The sequence below is a fragment of the Neodiprion lecontei genome, chromosome 6, assembly GCF_021901455.1.
Source record: "Neodiprion lecontei isolate iyNeoLeco1 chromosome 6, iyNeoLeco1.1, whole genome shotgun sequence".
In the NCBI taxonomy this organism is placed as follows: Eukaryota; Metazoa; Arthropoda; class Insecta; order Hymenoptera; family Diprionidae; genus Neodiprion; species Neodiprion lecontei.
Window position 1 is genome coordinate 26,581,478 of NC_060265.1, and position 27,048 is coordinate 26,608,525.

General features: G+C 39.6%; 3 protein-coding genes across 14 annotated transcripts in view; 2 read left to right on the forward strand and 1 right to left on the reverse strand.

Moving 5' to 3' along the window:
* LOC107218905 (dopamine receptor 2) overlaps window positions 1–15,303 on the forward strand; it is a 99,335-nt gene extending 84,032 nt beyond the window's left edge. For 2 of the 3 annotated variants that reach the window (XM_046743094.1, XM_046743093.1), the window contains 2 exons: window positions 13,890–14,326; window positions 15,166–15,303. In XM_046743094.1, the coding sequence (XP_046599050.1) occupies window positions 13,890–13,994 (105 nt within the window). In that variant the 3' untranslated portion in view covers window positions 13,995–14,326; window positions 15,166–15,303. Of the gene's footprint in view, window positions 1–5,224; window positions 6,456–13,889; window positions 14,327–15,165 lie in introns of those variants that run through there. The other variant, XM_015656947.2, reaches the window with a different exon arrangement.
* A 73-nt stretch (window positions 15,304–15,376) lies between these two features.
* LOC107218900 (dipeptidyl peptidase 9) lies at window positions 15,377–26,347 on the reverse strand. 8 transcript variants are annotated; one of them, XM_046743089.1, is made up of 12 exons: window positions 25,938–26,173; window positions 25,386–25,643; window positions 25,046–25,180; window positions 24,807–24,969; window positions 24,422–24,663; window positions 24,016–24,330; window positions 23,620–23,906; window positions 23,210–23,538; window positions 22,881–23,132; window positions 22,466–22,738; window positions 22,289–22,395; window positions 15,377–15,484 (listed from the first exon to the last, which is right to left on the reverse strand). In XM_046743089.1, exons 2-12 carry the CDS (start codon window positions 25,553–25,555, stop codon window positions 15,475–15,477), a joined length of 2,283 nt encoding a protein of 760 aa, XP_046599045.1. In that variant the 5' UTR covers window positions 25,556–25,643; window positions 25,938–26,173; the 3' UTR covers window positions 15,377–15,474. The 8 variants fall into 8 exon arrangements, with proteins under 8 accessions (XP_046599045.1, XP_015512424.1, XP_015512426.1 ...); XM_015656938.2 differs by lacking the exons at window positions 15,377–15,484; window positions 25,938–26,173 and adding an exon at window positions 26,302–26,347 and having other exon boundaries at window positions 19,600–22,395; XM_015656940.2 differs by lacking the exons at window positions 15,377–15,484; window positions 25,938–26,173 and adding an exon at window positions 26,268–26,332 and having other exon boundaries at window positions 19,600–22,395.
* On the forward strand, window positions 18,209–19,338 carry LOC107218888 (39S ribosomal protein L51, mitochondrial). 3 transcript variants are annotated; one of them, XM_015656920.2, is made up of 2 exons: window positions 18,209–18,312; window positions 18,702–19,338. In XM_015656920.2, exon 2 carries the CDS (start codon window positions 18,703–18,705, stop codon window positions 19,186–19,188), a length of 486 nt encoding a protein of 161 aa, XP_015512406.1. In that variant the 5' UTR covers window positions 18,209–18,312; window position 18,702; the 3' UTR covers window positions 19,189–19,338. The 3 variants fall into 3 exon arrangements, with proteins under 3 accessions (XP_015512406.1, XP_015512405.1, XP_015512407.1); XM_015656919.2 differs by having other exon boundaries at window positions 18,264–18,431; XM_015656921.2 differs by lacking the exon at window positions 18,209–18,312 and adding an exon at window positions 18,446–18,627.
* Window positions 26,348–27,048: the final 701 nt, after the last annotated feature.

Below are 27,048 nucleotides of genomic sequence, written 5' to 3' on the forward strand. Positions count from 1 at the left end.
CAAGTGTTTTTATGGGAACAGTAAGCTAATTTGTATCTATGGGTTAATCGTACCACCTTAAGATTTTTGAGCACGGGGTCACGTAGCTTATTTTCGAATATACTCGTACACGATCATCTATTTCATTTTTCTGTAAAACTTTGGTTTCGCTCGAAATTTGTTGTGATACGATCGTTCCGATGTTGTGAAATATGCTCTGGTCTATACAACCTCTGAATATACCTCGCAGAAAAATAGATAGATGAAATATCTATGCGACATTTATGCAGCCTTAGCTGAACAGAGCGTATTTTCTGAAAATAAAATTATCATTTAACGAAATATTCTAAATCGATTTAGAATTAGAAAACAAAGTTATACCGATTTTCGTGAACACTTTCGATTGATCGCGATGACATCATCTTCGTTATCTTTACGGACAATTATCATCGCGTGACCAAGGCTCAAAGCGTGGCTACCGCTAAATGCCTGCAAAAAATTAGATTCTCATAAAACAATTTCGTACGAAGGTACGTACAATTACGTGAAAACCAGATAATACGTTGTACTATTAATGGTACGAAAGTGTAATCCGTTGTATTTATTGTGAAGTTCTGGCATTTAGATTAGCGTCCCTAGGTGTAAAGTAAGAAATTTTTCAAAAAAACAGCACACAGGTGGGTATTTCGTATCACTGTCACGAACCAATCCGACATTAGTGGTTTACCATAAAACGGTTTTGTTATTTTTTTTTTTATGTGATAAGATTTTCGAAATGTTAGAGAAAAGCCAAAAATCGATCGTGGTACGAAAATAATATAACACTTCGCGGACGCCGTGAGTATACGAAAATACACAGGTTAAATGAGGCTCGTGAAACGAACAACATTCCGAACTTAACGTTGAAGCGTCATCTCGACGATAAAATATATACATATAACGCATGTACGAAAGACAACTCCAAGCTTGCTGATCGACCACAAATTATCTCTGATGGTATGATATCGGGAATGAACGGAGTACTTTTTACAAATGCACGAACAAACGCTTGCACGAAATGCACGAAAATCGGTATTCGAGACCGCTAATCACAATGGCATTCTACATGGTGGAAATGACTGCTATTGTAAATTTATGCTTCGACATTTGAATTCAAGCTCAAATTAGTCTGAAAATACGTCAACGCTTCAAGCATTAATGTTTCGATATACTGAAGCAAATATTGGCTTTATCGTTGAATACTATGATTTATGGTATTATAATTTAAACAAGAGTTAATATGTGAAAGCTTTTCAGTGTCGTCTTAAAAACAAATGTATTATGAATATGGATTATTATCTGTTATTGTCAACTTTTAAGGTGGTGCGATTCATACCCTACTGCTAGTCGACTATATTGTCTCGTTTTTAGGAAACGTGTAAAAAAAAAAATGATTTTCCTCCTTTATCGTCAAATCGAAACTGTTAAATTTTTTGGCGATTCGTAAATGAATGTACAATACATGAAAAATTGTTTCATATCATTCGAATGACGAATGAAATTTAAAAAATCAGACAGTCCAAAGTAGTACGAATTAGCCGGTTTAATCACAGAATTCCAAGTAAAAATGTAAGGAAACATTAGAGGATAAGTCTGAAAATCCTCTGGTTGAAATTTATTTTGATATAAAATACGATTGTTACGAAATTTTAATATCAACGACGGTAAATTTCGGCTTCCGAACATCGGAATTTCAGCATGGAATCCGGTAAAAAGCTAATTGCCAGAAATTAACGACTCGACGCGGTCTGAATAGCGGGAGATTTGGTGATACGCAAGCAAACGGTAATAATTCTCTCGAGTTACCACCCCCCACATGTGTGATTCTTCCGAGTTCGTTGCTGCATCAGCGAACGCTAGTCAGACTCGTGGTCAAGTTCCAGCTGTTCTTCTTTTAGATAAAATCACATGACCCGATTGCAAATACGTCGTCTGGGTTCTAGATGTCAAATTTTAATTTTTTCTACGTAACTAATAAATGAAAAAATAGTTTTTTTTAGATAAAGTTTGTATTTGTAAAAACGAGAACGACATTTCAGATTTTAAGAAAGATCACCCATTTTTTCAAACATTTATTGTAATTCACAATTAAACAAACTTCAGTCTCGCATTCAGATCACTTTTATTGAAAAATATTAACGAACAACAAACTGCAAATGTAAAAGAATTAATAAACAATTAAAGTTCAACAAGGAATATTTTCGTACGGACTTTCTCGTATCAAACCCCAAACGTAATCTCCCGAAAACAAACTTTATAAGTAATAAATAAAGGTTTTGGGGAAATTTTTTTTTCTTGACTTGTGCAACTTGACGACAAATTTCCATGGGATCCAACGTAACACAAAATTTGTAAAAATCGCCTCCAACCAAAGCGTCGTCGTTAACGACGCTGAGCACGCACGGCTGCGTAAAACAAGGTGAAAAACAGCAAACTATAAATCGTCATTACGATGTATAAGGTGATATATACTACGCCTCGTGGTTCGAGAGGCGGTGAAGAGGCTGACCACTAGTTTTCTATGGGGGACGTAAAGCGGGAACGAGTACGGGATTAACCCGGGATTTATGGGGTGCCCCGAATGAGGCCTCGACATTTGCCGCGTCGATATTTGTCCCGAAGTTTCGGAGTTCAGGGATAATTACCGTCTAACGATGGCTGTCCCGTTTTGACGTCATCATGCTTCATAATTTCATTGTTCAAAGGTGCGAATTATCTTCCCTTGCCAATTCTTTGCGCTCTCACGGGGCTGCACGTTAAATCTACTCTCTTCTCGCGTGGTTTCGAAGGGACAGGGCGGCATAATCCACCATGGAAGGAAGGTCGTGACGGTCCAGCCAACCTGTCTCAAGAGACGAGATCTCGCATTGAAAGCAAATCAAATTCCTCTCACGAACCGGCTGCGAAAACCATGTAAAAACAGAATATTTTTTTCAAACGTCAAGCGGTCCGTGCAAAACGACGAAATCTTTTGGTTATGGTTATTCACGTCCTTCGCGAGTACTTAGAACAATCTTCAACAAGCCCCTGACAAGTGCTACCTAATTCTTTACTTAACGAAATTTCGTCGGATCATCAATGAAGCAAAGTGTTCATTTCAGAGTGTCGATGCGGCATCGATAATATCACGGGATAGTTTTCTAAGTCTAAAATCTGAATATTTGACCCAAATGAATCTTTTTATTAAAACCGTCGGTGTTAAAAAATGTCATCAAGGGGATAAAAAAGGTAATACATGCCTACACCCATATAAAGGGGAACAAATATACCGCGCGAAAAAGGGTGGCGAATACACGCGGTGTAATCCTCTGTGTTCGTGCGTTCTCGAGTTCTCCCTTTCGGCGGATATTTTTTTCCTCATTTTTTCCCCGATTTCATATCAGGGTATAGGTATAGATTATACGAACGATGACGAAGCCGGCCTCCAATTCTCTTCTTTCTGTATGATTTATTTTTGTCCATATTCCCGAGAACGATCCCGCAGGATGACTAATGCTTCGACGGTCCGTCGTTTCGTCTGGTCGCACAGCCGCTACTCCGAGTTTAACCTTTCCGCTCGTTTTTACATCTCTTCGGTGAATTCTTTCATCGGCTTGCCTTATTTTACATACTCGTACGTCTAGGTCACGCGACTGCAAGCTCGTACGTATACCTACGTCCTTATTTTTAATATCCTACATAATAATAATATAAATTCTTCGCACTACATGGAATCGATGTTCTACCACAATTTCACCCTCAAAATCGATTCTATCAATCTTTTTTCACATATTACCCACCGGTTGATCTGATAAAAATGTAAATTAAGCCAAGCAGAGTTTTGCGAAAACTCGCCGGAAAAGTCCGTAAATGGATTTGAAAAATTTTTCCCCCGTGTAACGAGGACCTCGTGCAAACGACGCGAGAAACTTGATTGGAAAAAATTATTGGCGTCTGGATCGTGGCGATTGAAGAATAGAACGCGAGATAAGCACGACGTGCACGAGTTATCTCGTCTGGTACCTTACATGACTCGCGTCATCTGCAGGAGACATCGCTCGTCAATATCTCGTTAGTTGGCGTTTTACCAAGCCAAATAGCCGCATGGCCAATTTCAAGACGGTGTAAATCACAGTGGGAGCGAAGCTGTCTGAAATAATTTTTTTACGTGTGATTAATTTCTTCCTTTAATCCCACTTGAGCCTTTTCAATTAAATCGGAAACACCTTGATCCGGCGATAATTTCACAAATATAAAGCACAACCAACATGAAAAAGAGAGACGAGCCCAGCAGCAAAAGTAAGGAGAGATCGTCGGGGTGACGGTCGGGTCAGGTTGGAAGATAATTAACATTTTCGCCGCAGCATTTGCTTTGGAATCGTAGCCGAGTGAGCGAAGTTTGCGGGAATGAGGCGGATGAATTCCGGCGGTCGTTCGTCGACGGCGCATTGTCGACGTTGTCGCGGGACCGGAAATTGCCACTCTTTCGGTTCAACGGTTATTTAACGGGTACAGATGAGAGAGCCTGCAGTAGGATATTTTGGGGAACGGTACTAAACTCGGGGGGTAATAAACGATTGAAATTCCGGTCGAGACGAAATGCCGTCTTGCCACGGTCGACGGTAAATGTTAATACACGCGTCGTAACGTCCCGTTATTTATCCGGGACTCGTGATTTACGAGTATGCAGCTTCTCCGACGTTTCTTTGATTAATTGCGTCGAACATCGGCTGCGGGACAAGTCTTGGAATAATCTGCCCGCAACGATCTTACGTATTGTCATTGAATTTCAATCCCGCCCTTGTTGCTAACCACGTGACTTCCGGCCCCTAAGGAACAACACGAACCCACTAATCACTGCATCAATCACCCAACCCCTGTATTCCGTGATCCGGATCCTGTCGATGGTCAAATTTCAGGAAAACATTGCCACTAGCATGAAGATCACGTAACGCGACAGTTACGGTGCAAAATTTCAAGTAATACCGACGATGACGAGGATGATGTCGGCGGATCATATATACCGTGCAAGTCATTCGTTCGTTCGTTCATTCATTCGTTCGTTCGTTCACCCAGTTCCGACAACAGTCAACAATCATCCCATGTCGCATAACTGCAGTTCTAATCGAATAACGATACTTTATATCCTTTGGCTCGTTCTGTTTCCCTGCAATTATCCAGCATTGAGACGGACGCCTGTTTACTACCCAGTAAATTGCTTTTCCAGAAATTCTCCTCGAGGAAATACTGCTCGACGTATTCGCTCCACCAGGTCCGCAGCAGCCGAGAGAACTCTTGCGAACAGACCTACATTTAGACGGCGTGTTCTACGAGTTGCTCATCGCGCCGTCATATCTGCGTCCGTTCGTTCCTCGATTCCCTTCTCGCCCCTATCCATACCTCAAGTGGAGGTTGAGTCTGGCGGAGGTTCTTTTTTTCTTCTTTTTCCCAACCCTGTTACGAGATCACCCGAGGACTCGGGGTGGCAGGGTGTAGAACAATACGAGGCGGCATTGATCGCGAAAAGGATTAACAGAGATCAATCGATCGAAGCAAAGACGCGGCGAAGAGATTTTGCAGAGACGTCAATCTTCGCTAGCTTTTCCGTGTAACCAAAGCGTCCAAACTTATTGTTAGCTAAGCGGAGAGAGATTGTGTGCAACCCTGTTTGTCGCAAATTGACAATGCTTATGCATACGAGATTAATTAACCGCCTTGCAATTAGAGATCCTCTGTACGTAGTATTGACCCGTGAGTCCCTACTTGACCCGAAGCCACAAGTATTTAGAGCATCGACGTGTCATTGCAACAGTATTATAACATACACCCTGCCACTGATTGATGTAACCCTCAAATTTAGCCACTTGTTTATAGGAAGTAAGAACGGTAAGAAGAAGAAGAAGAAACACAGACAAGGAAGTCAAGTTAGAATCATGAATTCGAGTCTCGTATTGATCTACTCTCGGCGCGGATATCTCAGGGGTTTGTAGCTTTGAAGCTCGATATCTCTGTTGAACAAAAGGGTAGGCCAAAATTTGAAAACTTTTTCAAAAGCTCAGACTTTTTCTCGTTAAATGTTTTTTTCTTTCTTTCAAATCTTGCGCTACTTTTCTTTCAGCAGGAATATCGAGCTCCAAAGCCACGCGCCTAAGTTTTTCACGCGTTTATCGTCTTAAATCAATCTATTGTCGAGTGATCTAGAATTGATCTCAATAATCGGCAGTGTTTGAAAGGAATAACATGCACGCATCTATAGTTGTAATATTCAAACAAAAATAAAAATGATAACTGTCACACGTAATATTGTATAACCCGTGTCGTTACATACTTATATACGTACATACTTCTTCTAGACAGTAATATGTAACGTAAATTCTGTCGATATTTTATCAACCGTATATAACTCAGTTATACTGTAAAGCTGAATGAATTTTTTTACACACTGAAAATTTTTCCACGTTTCTATCGTGAACATACATACATATATATATATATATATATATACATATATATATATATATATACGATATATACATACTATATTATATACATAATTATAACCGTCGAAAAATAGATAAAAATAATTCGTGTATACAGACGAGACTGCATATCATTATGATTTACGTTAGAAACCAATGATTCGTAAATCCCCTGTAATGTTACTTGACTATGTTTAACGACCTACGAAAGTCCGTATCCAATATAAACGAGAAACCAACATTAAGGTACGTCACTGTTCCCTATTCGCTAGTCTGTTCGGAGTTTGCTGTCCCACTCTCTTCTTTATCCAAGCCATGCACTGATCCAGACTTGATACGATGCACCAACACAGAAACGCCAATACCATCAACGACAAATCGAAATTGATCGAACGCATGCAAGTCAATAGTCTCAAGTCACATCACCTACACCGCTACTCGCCTCAGTAAACACACTCGATACCGAAACAATGTCCACCGCTGTTTGTCCGTATGATAGTAGCTGAGTGCTCGTACTACAGTAACTGCACATCATGCAACGAAGTAGAATGTAGAGCATCGTAGAACATTGTTATTTGTACATGTGTTGAGACGTAGTGAGAATTTTCGTGACGGAAATGTCCGATCGTTGTACTTCTTGGTTCGTTAGTTGCACAATTTTTTGTTGATATGCCGATTTTAAAAGTGTTTCACACCCGAGAAACGTCTGAGAGTGAATGAGAGTAAAGACGTGTGTTATCGTCGAAAATGTGACTCAGAACGGAGAAAATAAAAGCGAAATGAAAATTTAACCACTGCAGGAAAATTCATTTCACCTCATGAAAAAAAGAAAATTTAATTTATCGTTTCTCCCGGTCCTGCCTACCTATTTTTTGTAAATCATGGGGCTTTCGAAACTTCCTCGAATGGAAAAACGCGGACGCGGTATCGCCTGATGAAAAGAAATATTCGTATATCTCAGAAAACTTTCAGCCCTACAGAGCTTTCGTTTTTTCATCGGCAGCCTCTTTTCATAAAAACGTTCCATCTCCTTATCCGCGGTAAATCAATACGTATAATATTCTGTACGGAAACAGGGCAAATCCTTTGTTTCCATTTTTTTAACTTCAAACTTCTCCGTATTCAGAAGGAAAAAGAAGTTTAAATAATTACCCCGGAAGTAAATAGTCGAGGTTACGCTTGCACCTGACGTTTACAGGTGTAGATCAAGAATCACTTTCGACCACTTTCAGAAAAACGTCTGAATATGTGTGTGCGTGTGTGTGTGTGTGTGTGTGGTAATACTTTTTACATGATTTTATTCGGTACTAAGTTTCCGTGAAAAATTTCCGAACAAATTCGAAATCTCGGGTGTTGACGTGCTGCAGATTCAAGGAGTTTCAAAAGCTCGGGAGGCTGGGACTAGCAGCTAGAGTGCCATGAGACGCTAAAGTGGAACCAGGGGAATACGAGGCGCCATCGCCAATTTCAAACACATGAAACTCTATTTTCCTGGTAGAGTTGAGCTTTTTCCAATTCTAGGAACTCCCAAGAAAATCCGAGGCAGCTATCATATCGTGTTAAGGTACATCGTATGCGTGAATGTAGCCGACCGACGCCACTTGGAGAATACTAAACCGAGCGAAAATGTACGCAACCACTTTCCGCTTTCGCATCCAGCAAAAACAAACGGAAGGAGAAAACGTTAAAAAAAAAAGAAAACGGGAAAATTGCTCTTTCGCTGCGTCATTCCCAGACTAGCCGGATCTCTTTTATGAATTTTTCTTGAAAACTCTGGTCTGTCACACAGGTGGTCTCGACGGTAAACAATAAATCACCTCGCGTTGGGTTGTCGCAGTTTATTGTTCGGGTTGTCAGCCGTCAGACCACGTTGGGAGATAACAGAAAATATCCTTTAAAGCGAGTCGAGGTGGTGGATGGCTCGCGTGACCTGACCTAGAAAACCGATTCATGTAATCGCGAACCGCTGAGGAAGCGATCTATTAGCAAAGAATCGATATAACATATCGATTGGAAAATAAGGTTGTTAACGGCCTACCAATAGACTCGCAACAACAATGTGGATAATAGGCCTCGCTAATAACTTGAAAACTTCAAGTATTCAATTGGGGGCGAAGTCAATCTATCCGCGTCTATTGCGCATTCAAATACTCAGAGTAGCATGTTTATTCCAATGACGACAACATCACTCGGTAATCTCACACGTTTTCCCTTCGTTAACTTTCCTGAAATCTAACCGGCGACGTCTATGCCGCGTGTGGGTAAATGATGTTGGTATAGTTTATCCGGCACATAACCGGTCGCTACGATTACTTTTTCCAAATGTATCTACCACCCTGGTTACCCTGATGGCGTAACTTCTGGTATCAGGTCCCCAGGAGGCCAGCCCGCGAATCCCGTGCTCCGTATAGACTTACCCTCGTTTCGTGGTTAACAGCAAATTGATTTCACCGTGCAAGTCATCCCAATCGACACGCTGATAGCCGTTGATTCTCGCAACGTCGCACTGTCCACGTATTTATGCCTAGACACACTTTCCTATAGAACTTAGTACCTGCTAGCGCGCCGTTCGGAGAAATACTGAGAAGATATTGTCGGCTCATCCGGCTAGCCGAACGTGGCGCTGAGTACATAGGTCATGTCGTGTTTACACTTACCTACCCGGTTCTCACCCCTTTTTTCTATTACATACCGTTCATTCGTCTTACTCTGGCGGGTAACGGTCTCTATTCAAACGAATCGAGCAACTGAACATAATTATTTTATTTTATTCGAATGACACACGGATAAGGAAAATTAAAGGCTAACCGGAATAATGAAAACCAATTGAAATTCGTGTATCGTGAACAAAGGTGTACTTTGACCGTCGCAAATAACGCTTCCTCTGCACCTTCCAGTCGGCATAATTATAACTATTCCGGCGTACAATGGTGATCGTTATTTCGGAGAACATGTCGCAGAGCGCGTAATTAAAAGTTCACCCTAGTCCCGGGGACCGGGTTTCGAGTTGCGTAAGTAACGTGACGGGCCGTCCTCGTTAACGTCGACTCTACAAGATTTGGTAAATTGCAGGATATCGCGGCTTGAACTGAGTTTCGGTTCTCCACCGGGTTATCCGAAAGGGTTACAGGGGGTATAATTCACGGAAACGTACCGCGTGACCCGCGTTATTGCGTTTGCGGGCAAAGTTTGCCGTCTGCACCGCGTGTAGCATACCGTGCGGAACACGGTTCGAAACGCGAGTACGAAACCGGCACGGTGTGAATTTCGACAGTGCAGAAGTCCGTCTGAAAAACAAGAGCGTCCGCGGGGTTGAGTTACGAGCGGTTGCCACCGGAAGACGTGTACGCCAACCGGAAATGGCCGGGCGAGATGCCGTGGGTCACACTTCTCGCGCATGCACAAATACATACGAATGCCGTTCCGCAAACTCCTGCAAACGTTTCTCCGCGACAATTACAGTTATATAGGTACATTTTTATTTCACCGCTTCCTTTGTTGTTTCTCATCGCGAACCGTGCGTTAACTTTTTATATTTTATCGTCTCGTAAATGAGGCGATATACACGTGGAAAAGTAATGCGTACCGTAAAAAACGCATCCCGACCGAAGGTGGACGCTTTGTCGCCGTTACGTGCGAAGTTAGCGGCCGATATGCACCTCGAGAAACGATGGGAAATCCTTCTCGTTTCCGTAAATCGATCGATCACCTGCAGCCAAGAAAACGTCCGCTGTCTCCCCGATATTTTTTTCACGATAACTTGCTCAGAATTCCGCACTGCCGACACGGCCGGATGCAAACACAACTTTGAGACCATTTCCTGGACGCGATTGCATCCGCCAATCGTACCGCCGATCATCCGTACTCATATCGTACCGTTGTAAGGGATTTCCTTTAATTTTTTTCGCCTCTTGGTTCCTGCAACTAGTTCGGAAGCACTTCAACCAGGCTGTATGTATGAGGTTCTGATTAGAAACTTGATCCGTTTCGGTGCTAACTCAAGCTAGATGAACATTGTTCTAGTATATGGCGAGGTGATGCGATTCGAACTGCTGACCCAAGGATACGAAGACGAATAAGAGAGGAACGAGATTCTGGTTATGACCGCCTCCGGTCGCCGAGCTCGTATTATTCTCTCCATTAATTGCCGTCTTAGAAGTGATCGACGAAAGATTAGCGACGTATCACGGATATTGCAGTGCATAGTCAACGCTGCAGCTCAGTGTCTTCGGTCCGCGTCGCGTGCAGTTACACGTTTTATGCTCTTAATAAACCCTGTGACTGGGTTAATACGCGGTTCAAGATTTTATCACCACTATGGCTGGACGACACTGACTTATTACTACAGTAATAAAAGTGACAATGGGTCCGTTGGTCACAGGCAGATAGCGGACATTCAACGCACCCCATCCATCGGCTGGTATACACCATGCTCCGCTATCTGCCGTGGTAACTTTATAGAAGCCCCGAATCAGCGATGATTTCACCATGTGATGTTTACGCGACGTTCGTTTACTTGTGATTTCCAGTTGTTCGTGGAAAGTGACATAATTGTGCTAGGCGCGAATGGTTGAATTCTCATCTTAACATGAAGATGTTGGTATCCCGCGGCTTTAGCATCGCAGCCAGGCTTGCACTGAGAGAAATTTTTAGTTCCGGTTACCGCTCAGTCCTTAACTATTTTCATTTTCTACCGCAATCGAAAAATATAGTTCCAGGTACATAATGAAAATTGGTTTTGTAGCTGTTACCGGAAAGTCTAGTATCCGTTACTATTCTTTCTCAGTACGATCACTGTTACTATATTGTATTGCTACTGTTGCGAAAATTCAATGCTTGTGCAACAATAAATTGACGTTAAAGCCTCGTTTAGCTAAAAAAGTAGAGTAAACCTCACAAACTGATTTTGCGTTGCAATTATAAAAAAAAAAGGATCGACAATAGCGCAAAATGATTACGCGTACCTCGTTTTTCGTAATTCAAACGATATTCAAACAATTTTTTTTAACGATACCTGTTTTACTCAATTTCTCTAGTTACTGTAACAAATGAAATTTTTCTCAGTGTGGAATTATCCGTCGTTTTTTCACGCCAGTGACATTTTTTCACGCGTGCAGAATGTGGATCTAGATCAGAGATCTGTAAGGTAAGGATTCTCTGCCACCATTTCGAGGTCCTTGAGCTGCGAGCCCTGCGAAAAGTGCTAAAGAATTGTTCGAGAAAAGGTCCTTTGAATTGTAAGCTTCAAAGCAACAAGATTCTATACATAAACGAAAAACGCGTCTCTCAGGGTGTGGGACGGAATGACACTCAAGGGCGTGAGTATACTGATGAAAGGGTCGAAAAGTCGGAGCAACGATCAGACGGAAGAAAATTTCGTGGCTTTTTTCAGTATCATTTCAGAATAGAGTGTTAGGATTATTCGGGTTCCAAACTATGGAGAGAATACCACCCTTGTAGTAAATAATGATGGAACAAAAGGACATTAATAATACCTAGTACCGTCTCTGACTCGAAAACGACAAAATGATACAACGTAATAACAAGTATAGCAAATCGTGCAACAATGAGAAGCGAAGAAGCGAACTTGTATCACGCGTTGGAATTGAATACGAGTAGCATTTGTGTGGACACGAATGAAATTGCTGTTGGATCGAAGTCTAACGGAAATCAAACTGTGATGTGGCGATGCCGAAAAACTTTCCACCGACTAATGTGACATCATTTGGGAAAAGTTAGTTCATACGAATAGAAAATATGGGAATCGATAGATAAATACGATGTTTAAAAATTATTATTTGTGGATTTGGAATAAGCTAATTGAACGTTGACTTTCCTTCTCAAGTATGAATGGTCGTTGGTTTTGAAAAAAAAGTAAACTTAGGTATTAAGCGACTTTTGGAGCAAAAAAATGTTCGTCTCAGGATGGATTCAAACGAGTCGTTGTAGTGACTATTTGAATGAATATTGTATTTCTCGGTTGTACTTTTTGATCCGTTGTTCGCAGCGACTCGAGACTGCTCGGAATCGATTCCTCTCGCAAAATCACGTCGAAATTTGATTGATCTTGCTCGATCTTCTACGTTGTCCTCGATCGAGCAGATAATATAGGTACTTACTTATGGTAGAGAAATTCATGCCTGTTTTTAGTAGTTGATTCTACAAATTAATGTCGATTCGTCTGATTATTATAATATCTCTCTTTCTATGCATTCTGTGTTACTTTCTCTTCAACTATATTCATCTTCACGTATACCCGAGTAGGTGTCGAGTAACAATTCATGTTCTATAAAAATTTTTCAATGTTCCTTCTCTCTCATACATTTATAACCATGAATCTTGTATTACGTGTTTGCAAAAATTGTTGGTATCTGTATTTCCGAGATTGTTCTCTGCTTGCAATTGTCCTAGTTTTAAAACGTCGAATTATTAATTTCGGCAAAAACAACTGATCCATAACGCGTGCAACGTGGTGACCTGTTTCGTTTTCACAAAAGTCGAGCATCTCGCGCAGATCTTTCGTACGTACGAATTTCTGCAAAAGCTTTGAGTAGTTCGCCTTAGTTACCGTTACTGCGGACCCAGATCGTCATAACCATACGAATCCGGAAGAAAATATCTATTGAACGGCAAAACTGGCGAATATAGGCTCATGGCTTCGAAACATCGATACACAGAGACCGCGCGACGCGAAAGCTTCAGCGCAACGAACCAGTCACACTAACGCACACAACGTCCCTCTGGAAAACAATAGTAAATTTAATAACTAGCAGAACCGCACAGCTTGCTCGTCAATGGAAACCAATCACGCACCTCAACGATGTAACTCACCGTCAAACCCTCTTATTCGCATCCTGTACTGCGAACGCAGCGGGATTTGGCACAAGTTGTCCCGGCGTGACCGCCGCGTGCGTTTATTAACTTTGCCACCCCATTGCGAGGGCACGGTGTGCAGATAAACACGCACCCTGCGGTTACGTGCACGTACCATAACGGACAGCAATAATCTCCTCGACACATCTCGTCCCACCGGAATGCACCGAGCTATTTTAATCAAATTTAATCGAACCGCGTTTAACTTTGGACTTTCAATCGCTCCACGTTGGAAGCCAGTCTAGCCATCCAACGAAACGCGCGTAAATTTAACGAAAAGTTTTCAAAGCACGAGGTTGACGTCCGCAGAAAAGCCAATTTCACTGTTTTCCAGTAAACATAATCCTAACGCAACTCGATCGAATCTGTATAAAACTCTAAATTCGCAAAAGTCACAGCGTGAGTCCCAATTCTGGTATTCCTGATATTCAGAAAGGACAATTTCCGCCCAATGTCTTTATCCTATACACGACCTATGCCGACCCCATAAAGAAAATACGCTATTTAGATTCTTGACCACTGCAAAACTGTCTGTTACAGTACACCGCTGGAATGGGGACCGGGGGACCAGCGAGCAGCGTGAGCTACAGCAGCGTGAGCCAAAGCAGCGACGGAACGGGGCCGACGACGGTCGGGGGCATGTGACGTCACGCAGGGGCCCGATCAGGGCCGCGACGCGACCGGGCCATCCGCTTCCGGGACACGTGATTGTAGGCCGACCCGGGACCGCGGACGACGTTCTCGATGTCCAAGGTTAACTCGGGCAGGACGATGAGCCCCCGTCATCGGCGTCGTCAGCAGCTTTCGAGGCATTCGCCGATGCTGATAGAGATCATGATCGACATCCGCGCCCTTGAACGACGATATTCAAGGAGATCATCGTCCCTCGGACAGGTTCACAGATGCGCCGAATGGACCATGACGCTTCCTTGACGCGACACCCTCTCCAAAGCCCGGTCCGAACCGCTGGATATCTTGTAAATATATCATTCAAAGACGGACGATCTAGTTATTCGGTCTTAGCCGCGGGGGAAAATGAGGGTGTGATTTACTCCGGATCTCTGATACCGATCAGGATCTTACGCGACTGAACAAAGATCGTAGAAGTATGAGTGTCCCTCGATTCATTGCTCGTAAAATACCACGCGGATATAAAATATTTAGTTCTGTCCTCGTAAGATCTGCATCTGTCAGCTGCGTCATCCGTAACCGCGCCGATCGTTAAATGTCGATGAATATGAGACGAGAAGCGTTTCAGGATTTTTCGACACCGGTAAGATGGTGATAAAACTCCGTTGTCAAAAAGTTTTACCACGTATACCTATATACACCTTTGGCCGAGCCATTTTCTTCAAAGATACGCTCGGATTTATCCGATGTTTTTGATTTACGATCCCCTGATGGTCTCCCGGAACGTATTGCGGTGTTTTATTTCATTCGCAGACACTAGAATTGCGCGAATTTTTCTCACCCTCGATCGAACGTTCGTGTCAATAGTCAATTTTACAATTATACCCTCATTCATCCTTTACTTTATCAATAACTCCGTTACAGCACGTATTACTCTTACGAACTAAAGACGACAATTCTCGCAAAATTTATCAACCGCATTCTTCACACTCCGTTTACACATATTATGCGAAATTGCTCTCGCTTACCGCGTATAGTCGTTTCTTCAGTTCTGGAGCGATGTTTATGAGGAGTTATAAATCAGTCCCACCCCCGAGCCAGGGGAGCATGGGGCTCGCATTTTGTTTAAGATCCACGGCATTGTTCATCCGTTGTAATCCTGCAGAGTTTGCAACTATTCCGTTAGGTACCTGCAGATGTTCCGGGTCCGTTCTCCGTTCTCTACGCACGAAATATCTCCGCGCGTAACTTGATGGAATCTGAATCATCCCTCAAGAAGGAACGGCTGTCTCAGCCATTGGTCCTGCAGGATACCAATGGGGAATTCCTCGGGGCAGAGAAGCTGGTTGGACAGTTGACGGGCTGGCATATTTACTGCAGTCTACGCTTCGCCCACTGACATTAATTCCACTCTGACTTTGCCACGAGCGCTGTATGAGTAGAATTCTCGAATCCTTCCGCAGCTGCGCAGCCTCTATCTGTTCCATATTCCGTCTTACGTGGCTCTGAAATTGCATTTCAATTACTTCCATTCGTAAGATAAAAAAAAATGTTGTATTGGATTACTTATAATCTGGAAGATGTTAAATCGTTGTTATCCTCATTTATGTTGGTAACCTTTCGTTTTTGATGACATTATAAAATGCAGGTCGACGTTTAGGTAATGTGACATTTTCGCGTGAAATGAAAATGTTTGAAAGCTTACGTTATACTTTCGCCGGTATATGCGATGGATTCATGATTGGAATACTGTTAGAGCGAAGCTTCTGTAGACTGAAAAACTTTACAGAGACACCAGATGCAGCTCGGTTTTCCATTCGCTTCCGTCTCCGTTGCATGAGATTGGCAGTTTTCAAAGTGAAACCACTTGACCACGTTCTGTTTGCGATTCTGTGAATTTATATGCATAAATTTTATTGCAAGGTTTTCTTGGCAGTTTAAGTAATGCTAAAGTTTCTAGGAGACCTCAGATACAAGTGGAAGTGATTCTATGTACGGTGAAAATAATTCAAATCACGGTCGAGAACATCGACGAATTTTACAGCCTTTTAAAACTTATCTAATAAGTCGTATGAATCATAAATTCGATAACGCAAAAGTTGGGATTGAAAGTTTCGCAAGTATCCTACAGGCTTGAACTTGACTTCGCAGCAAGTTACATTGTTTGTTTATACCTACTTATAATATCATGGTTTGCGTACTTTTTTCCCCAATTTTGCATGCAAATAACTCCTCCTCGAACTTTTGCCCACTTACAAGGATTTGGACCATTTCTCAACCAAATAACTAGCGGAAAATAACTGTTCTACGTTTTTATAATTTCATATGCGAAGCAGTTTTCTTTCGGTCAAAACTCAAGCTGTACATATATAAATATATAATTAAAAAAAAAAGTTCCATCTCAATTTGTAATTATGCATTACTACGTCACATTATTCGTGCATGAACTCATTTATTCTTCACGACTTTAACAAGTTGTAAATACGTGCCAAAGGGCAACCTATATAGCTCAAGTAATAAGTGATTATTAAGTAATAAGTTATTAGTACGTTAATTCGAATATAGGTAAATATATGTATTAAAAATTTAGTTGAACATGAAAAGTGACGTATTCAAATTACCGATTCGCGGTGATACTTCGAAAGGTTTATTTGTATTTAATATATATATATATATATATCTTTACTGTACAATGTACAGAAATTTTTGAAATGTTTATTCGTGCCATACTTATAATATTATGGTATATATACTACACAGACCGTTACGTAACATACGTTTCGGAATCGACCATGGAAAGATGCCATGCTGTATTTAAGAGCGAAATTCGGTGGCGTATTAAAATTTTAAATTGCTTCTCTGAAACGTAGCACCATATTATATGCATGTATAGTTATTTCCTACCGCGACAAATGAAACGTTTATACACTGCATATATATGGAACGATTCTTGATATAGAAATCTTATGCTTGTACATACATCACGTAAACGTGTAGAGAGATTAAATAATAAATGAATAAGAACGTCTGGTCAATCTCATACTGAATCAATCGTAGACTGATAATTACGTAATTAAACATATAGTTATTTAAGAATAATTTGTATTTATAACGACAGATACAATTATTGTAACTATATATTGGCTACTTGATATATACATATATGAAAGATTTCATCCCCCTCGACTGCGTCGTATGTTATATAATCCGTATATGAAAATTGTAAATAAAAATCACTCTACTACTTTATTCTATAGGCAGTATACTTAGGCAATTAATTAAACTTTCAATTGTACGAATTCTAAGATAAGAAAATACACACACCACGCGTAAAATCATTACTCGAATCGTAATAATGAATATATCTCTCGATATGATGTCCTTTATAATAAATATATCAATAATGTAATAAAAATAGTTTCCAAGATATTCTATACACATACTTTTCTACTGTCTTCCTAAACGATCGTTACTATCCAAGAATCCTTTACCATCCTACAACGGGACGTGTTTCAAAATTTCACTTGTTTTCAAACAAGTTTCACACCTTTCCTCATTCGTGAGTTTTGTTATTGTTAATACAGGCGAAATAGAGAACAAATGCAATATCATTCCTCGCCAATCGAGTATCAATAACAATCGTGCATTTTTTAAGTTCAAATAAACATAAACATGTGCAAATACCGTTTTCATGCGAAAAAGTCTCAGTTCGCCGATAAAATGCACTGGCCTCGAAAACTTAACGTAAAATGAAACATGAAGAATTGATTTTCTGTATCAGCCCTCTTTTGCTAACGATGAAAATATCGATCATGTATCTTAGACTTATAAGTACGTCAGTTACATACCTAGGTATAAGTACCACTGCATAATTTCATCCCTTTATTATACCTCCTTCGGCTGTTTTTTTATTGTTTATATCAAGCACTGATTTCTAACTCAATCGCGTATATCTGTGTTGCGCGCGTATTCAAATAATATTATTTTTGTCGAGTGACCGAGGTGCAATTACATTAACATTGCTGAATTTGGCTGAAATGAATTACCTCAAATAAATTTGCACAGTTACGAAAGGTTTACGGCGTCTACACGGAGATACACGCAAATTTAAATCGATCGTCATTTCGTAATCACAATAACATCACGTGACGGTAGCGATAGTCTTTTCGTCTTTACATACCGACCGTTCACCGACTTGAGTTTTGCGACGCAGAGAGCGCTGCTTGACGGTGAATTTAATAATAATAAATAAATCTAACGGAACCCTCCATACCCACTAGGCCAGCACTCTTTATTACGATCTTTGATACATCTGCAGAGAGCGCAAACTGAGGTAAGGTTTCACGCAAACGTTTACGGCAAGATCCTTTCTGCTAGAAATTCTTTAAAATGAACTAGCAACAATTGAACAATTTTCGAAGTTTCAACACACGCGATCAATTATCAAACAAGGTAACTAACCAACGTTATTTCTTCGCCAAGACTTTTTACACCTGACGTTGACCGGATGAAAATGCGGTTGTTTTCAAAGAAATTTGAAGGTTAGGTCAGGTTAGGCTCTGCTTTTGAATCATGTAAATTTTCGGCACAACAGGAGAGTAAAAATTATCTAACGAAATCAATATTCTGTAATCGAATCAGGTCACAGGTAATTCGAGATTTTGGATCCTTCGATGATATATCTCAAGGCGAGTTTCAGACTTTACGAACTTTTCATTACAGCATGTCGTGGATAACGAATAGTATTTGTTTGGCGGTACGATCTTGGACACCGCACGTGACTGCTGTACGTTTTCGCTACCATGCTGAGAGAAGAGCGTTGGCTCGAATACCTCGTTATGGTTACGAGGATAGCGGAACGCGTAGAGGACTGCTGCCGCACACGGGAGAAGGTAAAAAATTACCAATGCCAGATTACAGGCCGAAAGATTTGTGGATAGAAAAGAGGGCTTTATTCGGACAAAACGACTATATAGACATTTTGGGAAATGATAAACTTCACCCAACGAGGATTCTGTACAAGGTACCCTCCTGGTTGAGAGGCGTCAGCGGTAACGAATACCAAGTCTTGTTGCGAAAGAGAAAAATGCTTCGACATGGTATATATCCGATAGCTCGGCCAACCAAATGGAAGGAGTTGCAGAAAAGAATAGCTTATTTGTATAGATTCCTGAATCGAAAGACAAAAACTGGTTTCTCAACCAAGTAGAATGGTACGACATATATTTGTATAACTGTAAAATTAATTAGATTGAAATATTTAATAAATAAAAAATCAAAATATGATAAAAAAAAAAAACTATTTCGACAGTCTCTTGCTCATTTCCCCAATTTTGAATCAGCGTTACTAGGGTGTCAACTGATGGTAGACATCTGGTCAAAATCAGTGAAAGTTTTGCGGCTTTCAAAATATTGGTAATATTTAAATTCGTAGCTCAAAAACTATATTCTTATGCCAAAATAATGAATGAATACTTCGGTAATTTAGACTGATTGATATTGGATTGACAAAATTTTAGATTTATGAAGTATCGATATGCACCCTGATTGCGCCTATTTACCTTAGACCTGTACAATTACTAATAATTCTCAACCGGTTGATGAATATTTTACAGTTAAATTACAAAATATTTAATTTATTTTTCGACATATTTATAATTATAATAATTATTATTATCATTATTATCATTATCCAAAGGACGTACAAAGTCGTCTTACAGTAGTTAAAAATCGCGTATGTATGAGTCACGACTTATTTAGAATCACTATCGAATTCAAGAGAGAGAGACAAAGAAGTCATTACGAAAACATTACGTTTTATTTACAAAAACAATAGTATATAATGATTCTGTTAGTTTTTCATCTGTCATTCTAAATGATAATATTTCAATGTTAATTTATTAAGAGGCTAGTTCGTAATGTAAGAGGGCAATTTTTAATAAGTACAGTTAAATGCAAAAAAACCTTGTGTTAATTTGTTAGTAAAGGATTTTAACAATTTAACGCAAAAGGTGTATATAATTTCATTTCTTGTTCAGATGCAAATAATTCATTGTCATATGACAATAATGTTATTGAATAAATTTTCGATGCCCGATTTTGATTATTGTTTTTAAAACTGAACCTCCAGTAATAAATTCACACACGAAGTGAATTTTACGGACTAATTTGTGAAATCACAGCAGTGTTAAATTTAATTGCAGCTGTAGGATTATCCCCACTACTAGCCTGTTATCAAACTCTATTCTACTCTAAAGACAATCATGGCAAAAACAGTTCAAGTATGATTTTACCCTCGACGAAATGTTTAAAATTGAGAATTTAGCTTGTGAAATTTAATCAAATCTGCGTCCATGAATTTGCCCAAGGTCTCCATATAACGATTCTTAATGTTAAATGTCTCGCACCTACATACACAGTTTTAATCTAACGTTTTCTCTTTTCGTTCGTATGATAAAATACTATTAGTCAAATTATCATAATTTATTGAATATTTACGTATTTTCGGAACACGATTAAAATTAAAACATAGAACCTACCGAAAACTCTAAACTGTCTACCGGAAGAACGCTACACATTGAAAAGCTTTTTAACAATACCTTGGATGTTGTCAATCATTTATACATGCTGAATTTAAAAAAGTTAATACTGTCAGTGGCAGCCAGTATGTATTGCAAAATTTATATACCCGATGTCACTAGTTAAGGGCAAACAACATATCTTGTATTTTCTAGAAGTTTGATTTGTGAAATTATCGAGTTTTTGAAAACAAAAAATTATGTCTGACATTGGTTTATTTATGTACATGATCTAATGGCAGTTTATCTTCTTTTTTTTTGCGTTTTATGGCAATTCGATAGTCTAGATGTATATTATCTAACACGCACGGTTGTGCAAATTAAAAACTTCATATTCCAATCCCACCACCTTGTAAAGCACGAAAATAATTAGTTCATGTGCTTCAAATACCTATTTTGATACACTATTGGCATCCAAAAATAGATTTACGAATAGGGATCGTATATTACATAAGCCCGTTTTTCCCCAGTAAACGATAAAAAAAAAAAAAATTGAAAACAATGGAAAAAATAGAAAAGTTGAGGCTCAAGCTGAATCCGTTTTTTCGATTTTGAAATTGTAATTTAAAGTAATCGTTTAGATCACATGTATCTATATACATATATGGCAATGGGTGATTAACAATTACGAGGTATCGACAGGTCTAGCCAATTTCCAGAATCAAGGAATTGTAATTACAGTGTGATACCAAGTGTTTCAAAAATTAGATTCCAAATCGCAAAAAATGATAACAATAGAACGATGAATTTGGATTGATTTTTACCTCATGCAATACATTTTTTTTAGAATTTCGGATTGGCAGTCATCAAAATGAATCTGTTTTAATACGTTTCAATCCTTTTCAGTTTACTGGGGCTGCTAACAGTTTTGAAAAATCAAGTACCAAAGCAGGTTTGATAAACTGTACAAGTTCGTTTGTACGGATCAACAATGAGTATGAGTGGAGTTTTTCCTTTTTCTGATCGCGAATAAACTCTGTGAAAAGGTAAACCACTAACCACTTGGGTTTTCGATTTTCTCTGATACAGTAATACCTCATTATAAGAGTCTTCATTATAAGAGAATAACTGTGATTCGCTTATGAGTGGTGATGATCATTGACCACTCACGCGCGTGTGATTCCTGAGCCTTCCAGGCAGTAGTAGGGAAACGCTTCGACGACGAATTGCTTGGAATCTTATTCCTAGAATATATGTACCTCGAAAAATCTTCTGTACAGGTCAATGATATATATATATACATATATATATATATATATATATATATATATATATATATATATATATATATATATATATATACGAAACACGATTTTTCATTAAAAACTCACATTTTGAAGAGCGTATAATGTTTCTCCATTCATTTAAATAAATAACTAGTCTTGTCTTGCCGATCATTCACGACATTGCTTATTAATTAATTACCTACCTAAACTGCCATTTGTGGTGTAAAAATTGATTAGTGGTCAAGAAATTAATGTAAAATAAATTCATAAATGATTTTGCAGAAAAGATAACACGGTGGTTTCGTAATGTTTACTCGCGTCAACGTTTCGCAAACTGTGTCTCTCGTTTGGATACACCTGTAGTTCGTAAGGTTTTCCAGCTTTAACTAACGCGTTTATAAGCTGACTTGTGTGGAAAAAATGGACGTTTTCGTCAATGAGACCGTGAATTATGAGTAATCGGTTTTCTTCTTCGGGAAATTTGTTTATATAATTCAAGACTGACCCTGTCGCATAACCTTGAGGATTATTTTCCGGGAGGTCCATGTAACGCTCCGTGTAACCGGTATCGTATAAATTCCACGAAGTCACCGGCGCTCCTGCGATGGCCAACTGAAACAATATTTTATTATGAAGATTAACAAGCTATAAAAAGGTATCAATGACGAGAACCGATACCCACTTTGAATATGTCAGGATATTGAGTCAAACCCATTAGACTCAAGTATCCCCCGTAAGACCAGCCGTGAATTGCGACTCTGGACATATCGATGCAGCCTGTCGTGTCGGCTAACCAGTGCAGCACCTCGACTTGATCAATCAACTCCACAGTTCCCATTCTTCTTTGTAAGTAACTTTCAAACATTAAACCTCTATATTGCGACCCTCGCGAGTCAATTAGAACTACGGAATATCCCTGTGCGGCCAACATGTGCATTCGTAAATGCCTCATACCCTAAAAAGCAAGTGTTCATTGATTAATGCAATTGATAGACGTAGAGCTCTCGGTTAGCCAAGTCGATCGAATATATTTTTCAAGAAGATTGAACGTGAGCTAAGTTTGATAAGCAAGCTGAGTAAATAATTTTTTGTCATACTTTGAAGGTATTAGATACAAGCTGAACCTCTGGTCCTCCATAAACGTTTAATATGGTAGGATACTTCTTCCCTGGTTGATAATTATGCGGTTTAAAAATCATGGCGAATATTGTCTCACCCGATTTTATTTTGTGAGTATAAATCTCGGGCGCAAATAATTCCGAATCGGGTGCCGATGGCTCTAACAGATAGCCGACTGGTGTGAGAGTGATACTTTCTACTGTCCAGTCTGACTGAGATATCCTAAATACCTGAAATAAAACGTATGATAAACGCAATTCCTTGGGGCAATATAAGCGATATGAAGAAAAATTTTCATTTATCTTACCTGGCATGTGGGTAATGTTTTAATAGAACTATAAACGGCGACGAGCATAGTACATTGTTTGTTAAAATAAACACTGTTGTAACTATAACCCGGTCGTGTAAGCAGTCTTATCTCCAATGGACGGCGTAATGATACGGCGTAAACGTGCTGTTCCAATGGTCCTTCTCTCAGACCAGAGAAATAAGCTATAGAATTAGTTTCGTCAACCCATAAATTTCTACCTAATACTTCCCAATTCCCCTTTGTCAGTGCAATTTTTGATATAACTCGGGGCTGAAGAAACACATTATCCATTCTATCTAACGGTTCTTCCACACCACTTGTTAAACCTACAAAAATTCATTTGACGAGTCAAAATAATGGCAGTTTCGCTCATGATTGCACTCACATATTATCTATTTTCAACTTACCAGCTATGCTCGATGTGACAAGATACAAATGTCTAAATCCAGTTTCTTCACTGCCCCAAATAAATTTAACTTCCGTGGGGTCATCGGATGGTAAGAAGTACAGCAAGTCATTGACGTTTATCCAGATATTGCTTGTCTGTGAGTAAATCACTTGAACACTCGCTGACGATAACGCGAAATGATTTTCCGAATTATAAACATTTGGAGGTGGCTCGCAGAAGTTATCTACCGACAACAGTACCAGCTCAAGCCTCTGTTGTCGACGGTCCAACAATTGCACCCAAACGCTGGAAAATATTTTCAAATATGTCAATATTCAGGTAGTTTTATTTATTCACTACATCAAAAAATTGAAGGCACCGGGATATTTTTCTCCGGTTTAATATTTTGACTTACTATTGTGCGTCTGGGGTCCAACCAACTCGAACGACGTACTCCATCCATGGAAACATAATGTGCAGTGGATACTGAAGCTCTAATATTTCAATATCGATGACCTGGACGGTTTCCGAGAGCTTGAATTGCACCATTTTCAAATTACTTCTAGCATTCGAAGTTCCAGCTCTCGGAAATCTGAATTCTTCAATTTCACCAGAGTTCGAAGTCGAAGAGGGAAAACAGAATATCTTTACATCACTTTCGTCAACCTCCTCGTAAACTATTCTATAGATTCCGTCAGTTGATTTTGGTTGCCACCAATAACCGATAAATCTGCAATGCAAAAGATGAGTTAACAAAAAATTACATATACTGGAAAACATTGACGTTCAAATTGGTTAGACTGTAATTTAATTTCACCAACCTCGTGAATTCTTCTTGCATTACATAGGAGGGTGTTCCAGCCATTAACGGATCATCAGCCAAGCTTCTTCCACCTTTTTTCGCGTAAGTCAGCCTTACAGAAGATCCAGTAATACTGTGTGACAAATGTAAATCACCCGCACATGTATGGGCTACCAGAGCATGATCCCAAGGACAAATTTGCGGACATAACTTAGCACCAGTCGTCGACATTCTCAATTCAGACGGAAATAGAAGACCAGGCTGAAATTCATTATTCAGAATTAAACATGGCTCTAATTTCATCTAATCTCTTTCAAATTCGTAATAAGTGTGCTACAAGAATTCGCTTCGGAGGGCTGAGATAATTCATTGAATCACAAATAACGAAACTTTCTCATATTTACCGTACTTCCATTATCTACACATTGGTATAGACTGCTCGCAGCTGGAAACACTAGTTTTCCACTTTCGGGATGAATTTCGTAACTCGTAATGCCCCATGTGGCTAATCTTTTTCTCTCCCAAAGGAGTTGCTCTTCTCTCGACAGTCGACTTACGGATGACAAGCTAAAACGGAAAATTGTTTATTCATCAATTTCGCCCACTATTAATCTAGCTACTTAATTAATCACTAACTCCTCACCTTTGAAAGTTGGCCTCTATAAGCGACTGCCAATTCAATTTGTATCCATTAGCGTTATCTGAATGTCCGATGTCGACATAAAGCAGCGTCGTTTCCCATCCGTGTGGCGGAGTGCTCAGAAAATATATTCTCATCCTGAAAGACCATGTTTTTACTAACTTATCAATAGTTGATATAAAAAGAGAACTGGAGAATCTTTCAAGTGATTACTGGAGAATTTAGGTCGCAATATGTTCAGAGCAATCATCGTAAAAGCTGAACCAAAGTCAGTTCATTTGCCAAATAATATTGTCATTCAAATAATTTATACAACCACAAAATTGCAGCCGATTATGCTTACCGTCCGTCTGGTAGGGATCTAAAAGTGATGGAGGCAGGTACGGATCCGGCAGAAACTCCGGCGAGACGTCTCCTGAGATCACTGACGACACCCCGAAGTTCGGACCATGTTTTTTTCCGAGTACCATTCTGAGAGACGTAACTGTCCCTGCCTTCGCCGCAATTATCCATGTTTATCTGGGGATCACCTGGCTTTTTATTTTGAGGTTATGTGATACGAGGAGCGAAATCCTTTGCCAGATGCATATCACGATCTCGTCTGTAGGAGAAAATAGAGGATCACTATAACGCCTCGCGGAGGAAAGACAATCCTCTTCCGTTGCAACAATAAAAAATATATCGTATAATTTATTTATAGGTTATTTCGCGAGAAAGCGGTTAACTTTCACTTCTGCTCAAACATACGCTTCTAAAACGACGATGAAGTGAACGGTTACAAGCAAAATTCTGCGTTCTAGTCATAGCACGGGAAATGACGACCGCAATTTTGCGAAATCTTAATAAAAGACAACCGACGCCGTTTACTCGGCGTTTACATTTATAAATAAATCACCAATCTCTTTTTAATCTGTCAGATTTGCGAAAATGACACTTCTGTTTTTTTGGAACTGCAGATAACATTGTGTTTACAATATTTAACTTGGTCAACACCGCGTATCGCTCTTCGACCGAATGTCAAAATACGTTCCCGATTAAAACTCCACAACGTATCTATAACAGTGGGCCGATTTTCCAAATTTCTCTGATCATCTCCTCGTCGAAATGATAGGCATCTGCCGTTCGTTCAAACCTAACCGTGATATGTAACAGATATATTTCGATGAGCGAAGATTTGCGATCACTACCGTGTTATGACGCACACTTGGCCTCTTATTTTTATTACCTTTTCGAAATAATAATGTTAAAAATAACTATACCAGACACCACGGGTACTACGGATTCTTTCCCTCTCCCCCCCCCCCCTGGCACCTTTCTTTCTTTCTCTTTTCTCTCTTTTTTTTTCCTCCTCTCTTTTTGTACTTCGTATTTTTCCTGTGGCCCCGACAGTCTTGATGTGTCTCTGCCAGCCAGCAGTTTACGACGCCAGCGCTCTATGCGCCAATTTAGCGAAGCTTTTCTTCATCTGTCGTCAGTGGTTCTCAACTCACCCGCTTTGCTCTGGCATTTTTCCTGCGCACCAAAATTCACGCGCTTTTCAAACTTCCTAAGCACGAGTTAGCTCATTTATAACTTCTTTAACATTAAACTGGTAAATAATTCCTAACTGTGGCGTCATCATTTTTTATGCAGTAAAAATATTTTTATTTCTAGATCCTGATTAACACTGCGGGGTAACGTAATGCATGAAAATTTTCTTCCAGATTTTGAATCCGTGTTAATTTTGAACCGTTTTTGACAGCAGTTCTAAGGAGAAATAAAAAGTTTGTAAGCGATTGTACTTGATTGATTCATTATGTTCAATGTCGACTTTCAGGTCAAGGTTTTGTTATGCTCTTGGTTCTCACAATACACGTACAACGATCTTAGAATATTGGAATAATTCAAATAATTGAAATAATTTTTCATGCATAGATAGTTTGTTGAAACTGCGACCATTTACTTTTATAGATTAAGGGATTATTTTTGGCAGATGTTGAAAATTGGTTTTATTCCTAAATACAGGA

Bases quoted from the DNA above. Each gene is read 5' to 3' on its own strand.
- LOC107218900 (XM_015656938.2), bottom strand. From the start codon at position 25,555: ATGGATAATTGCGGCGAAGGCAGGGACAGTTACGTCTCTCAGAATGGT. The intron at 23,539-23,619 runs GTAAGTTGAAAA...GAATTTTTGTAG, and splicing joins TGTCACATCGAGCATAGCTG to GTTTAACAAGTGGTGTGGAA. The intron at 22,396-22,465 runs GTGGGTATCGGT...ATATTGTTTCAG, and splicing joins AATATCCTGACATATTCAAA to TTGGCCATCGCAGGAGCGCC.
- LOC107218888 (XM_015656920.2), top strand. From the start codon at position 18,703: ATGTCGTGGATAACGAATAGTATTTGTTTGGCGGTACGATCTTGGACA.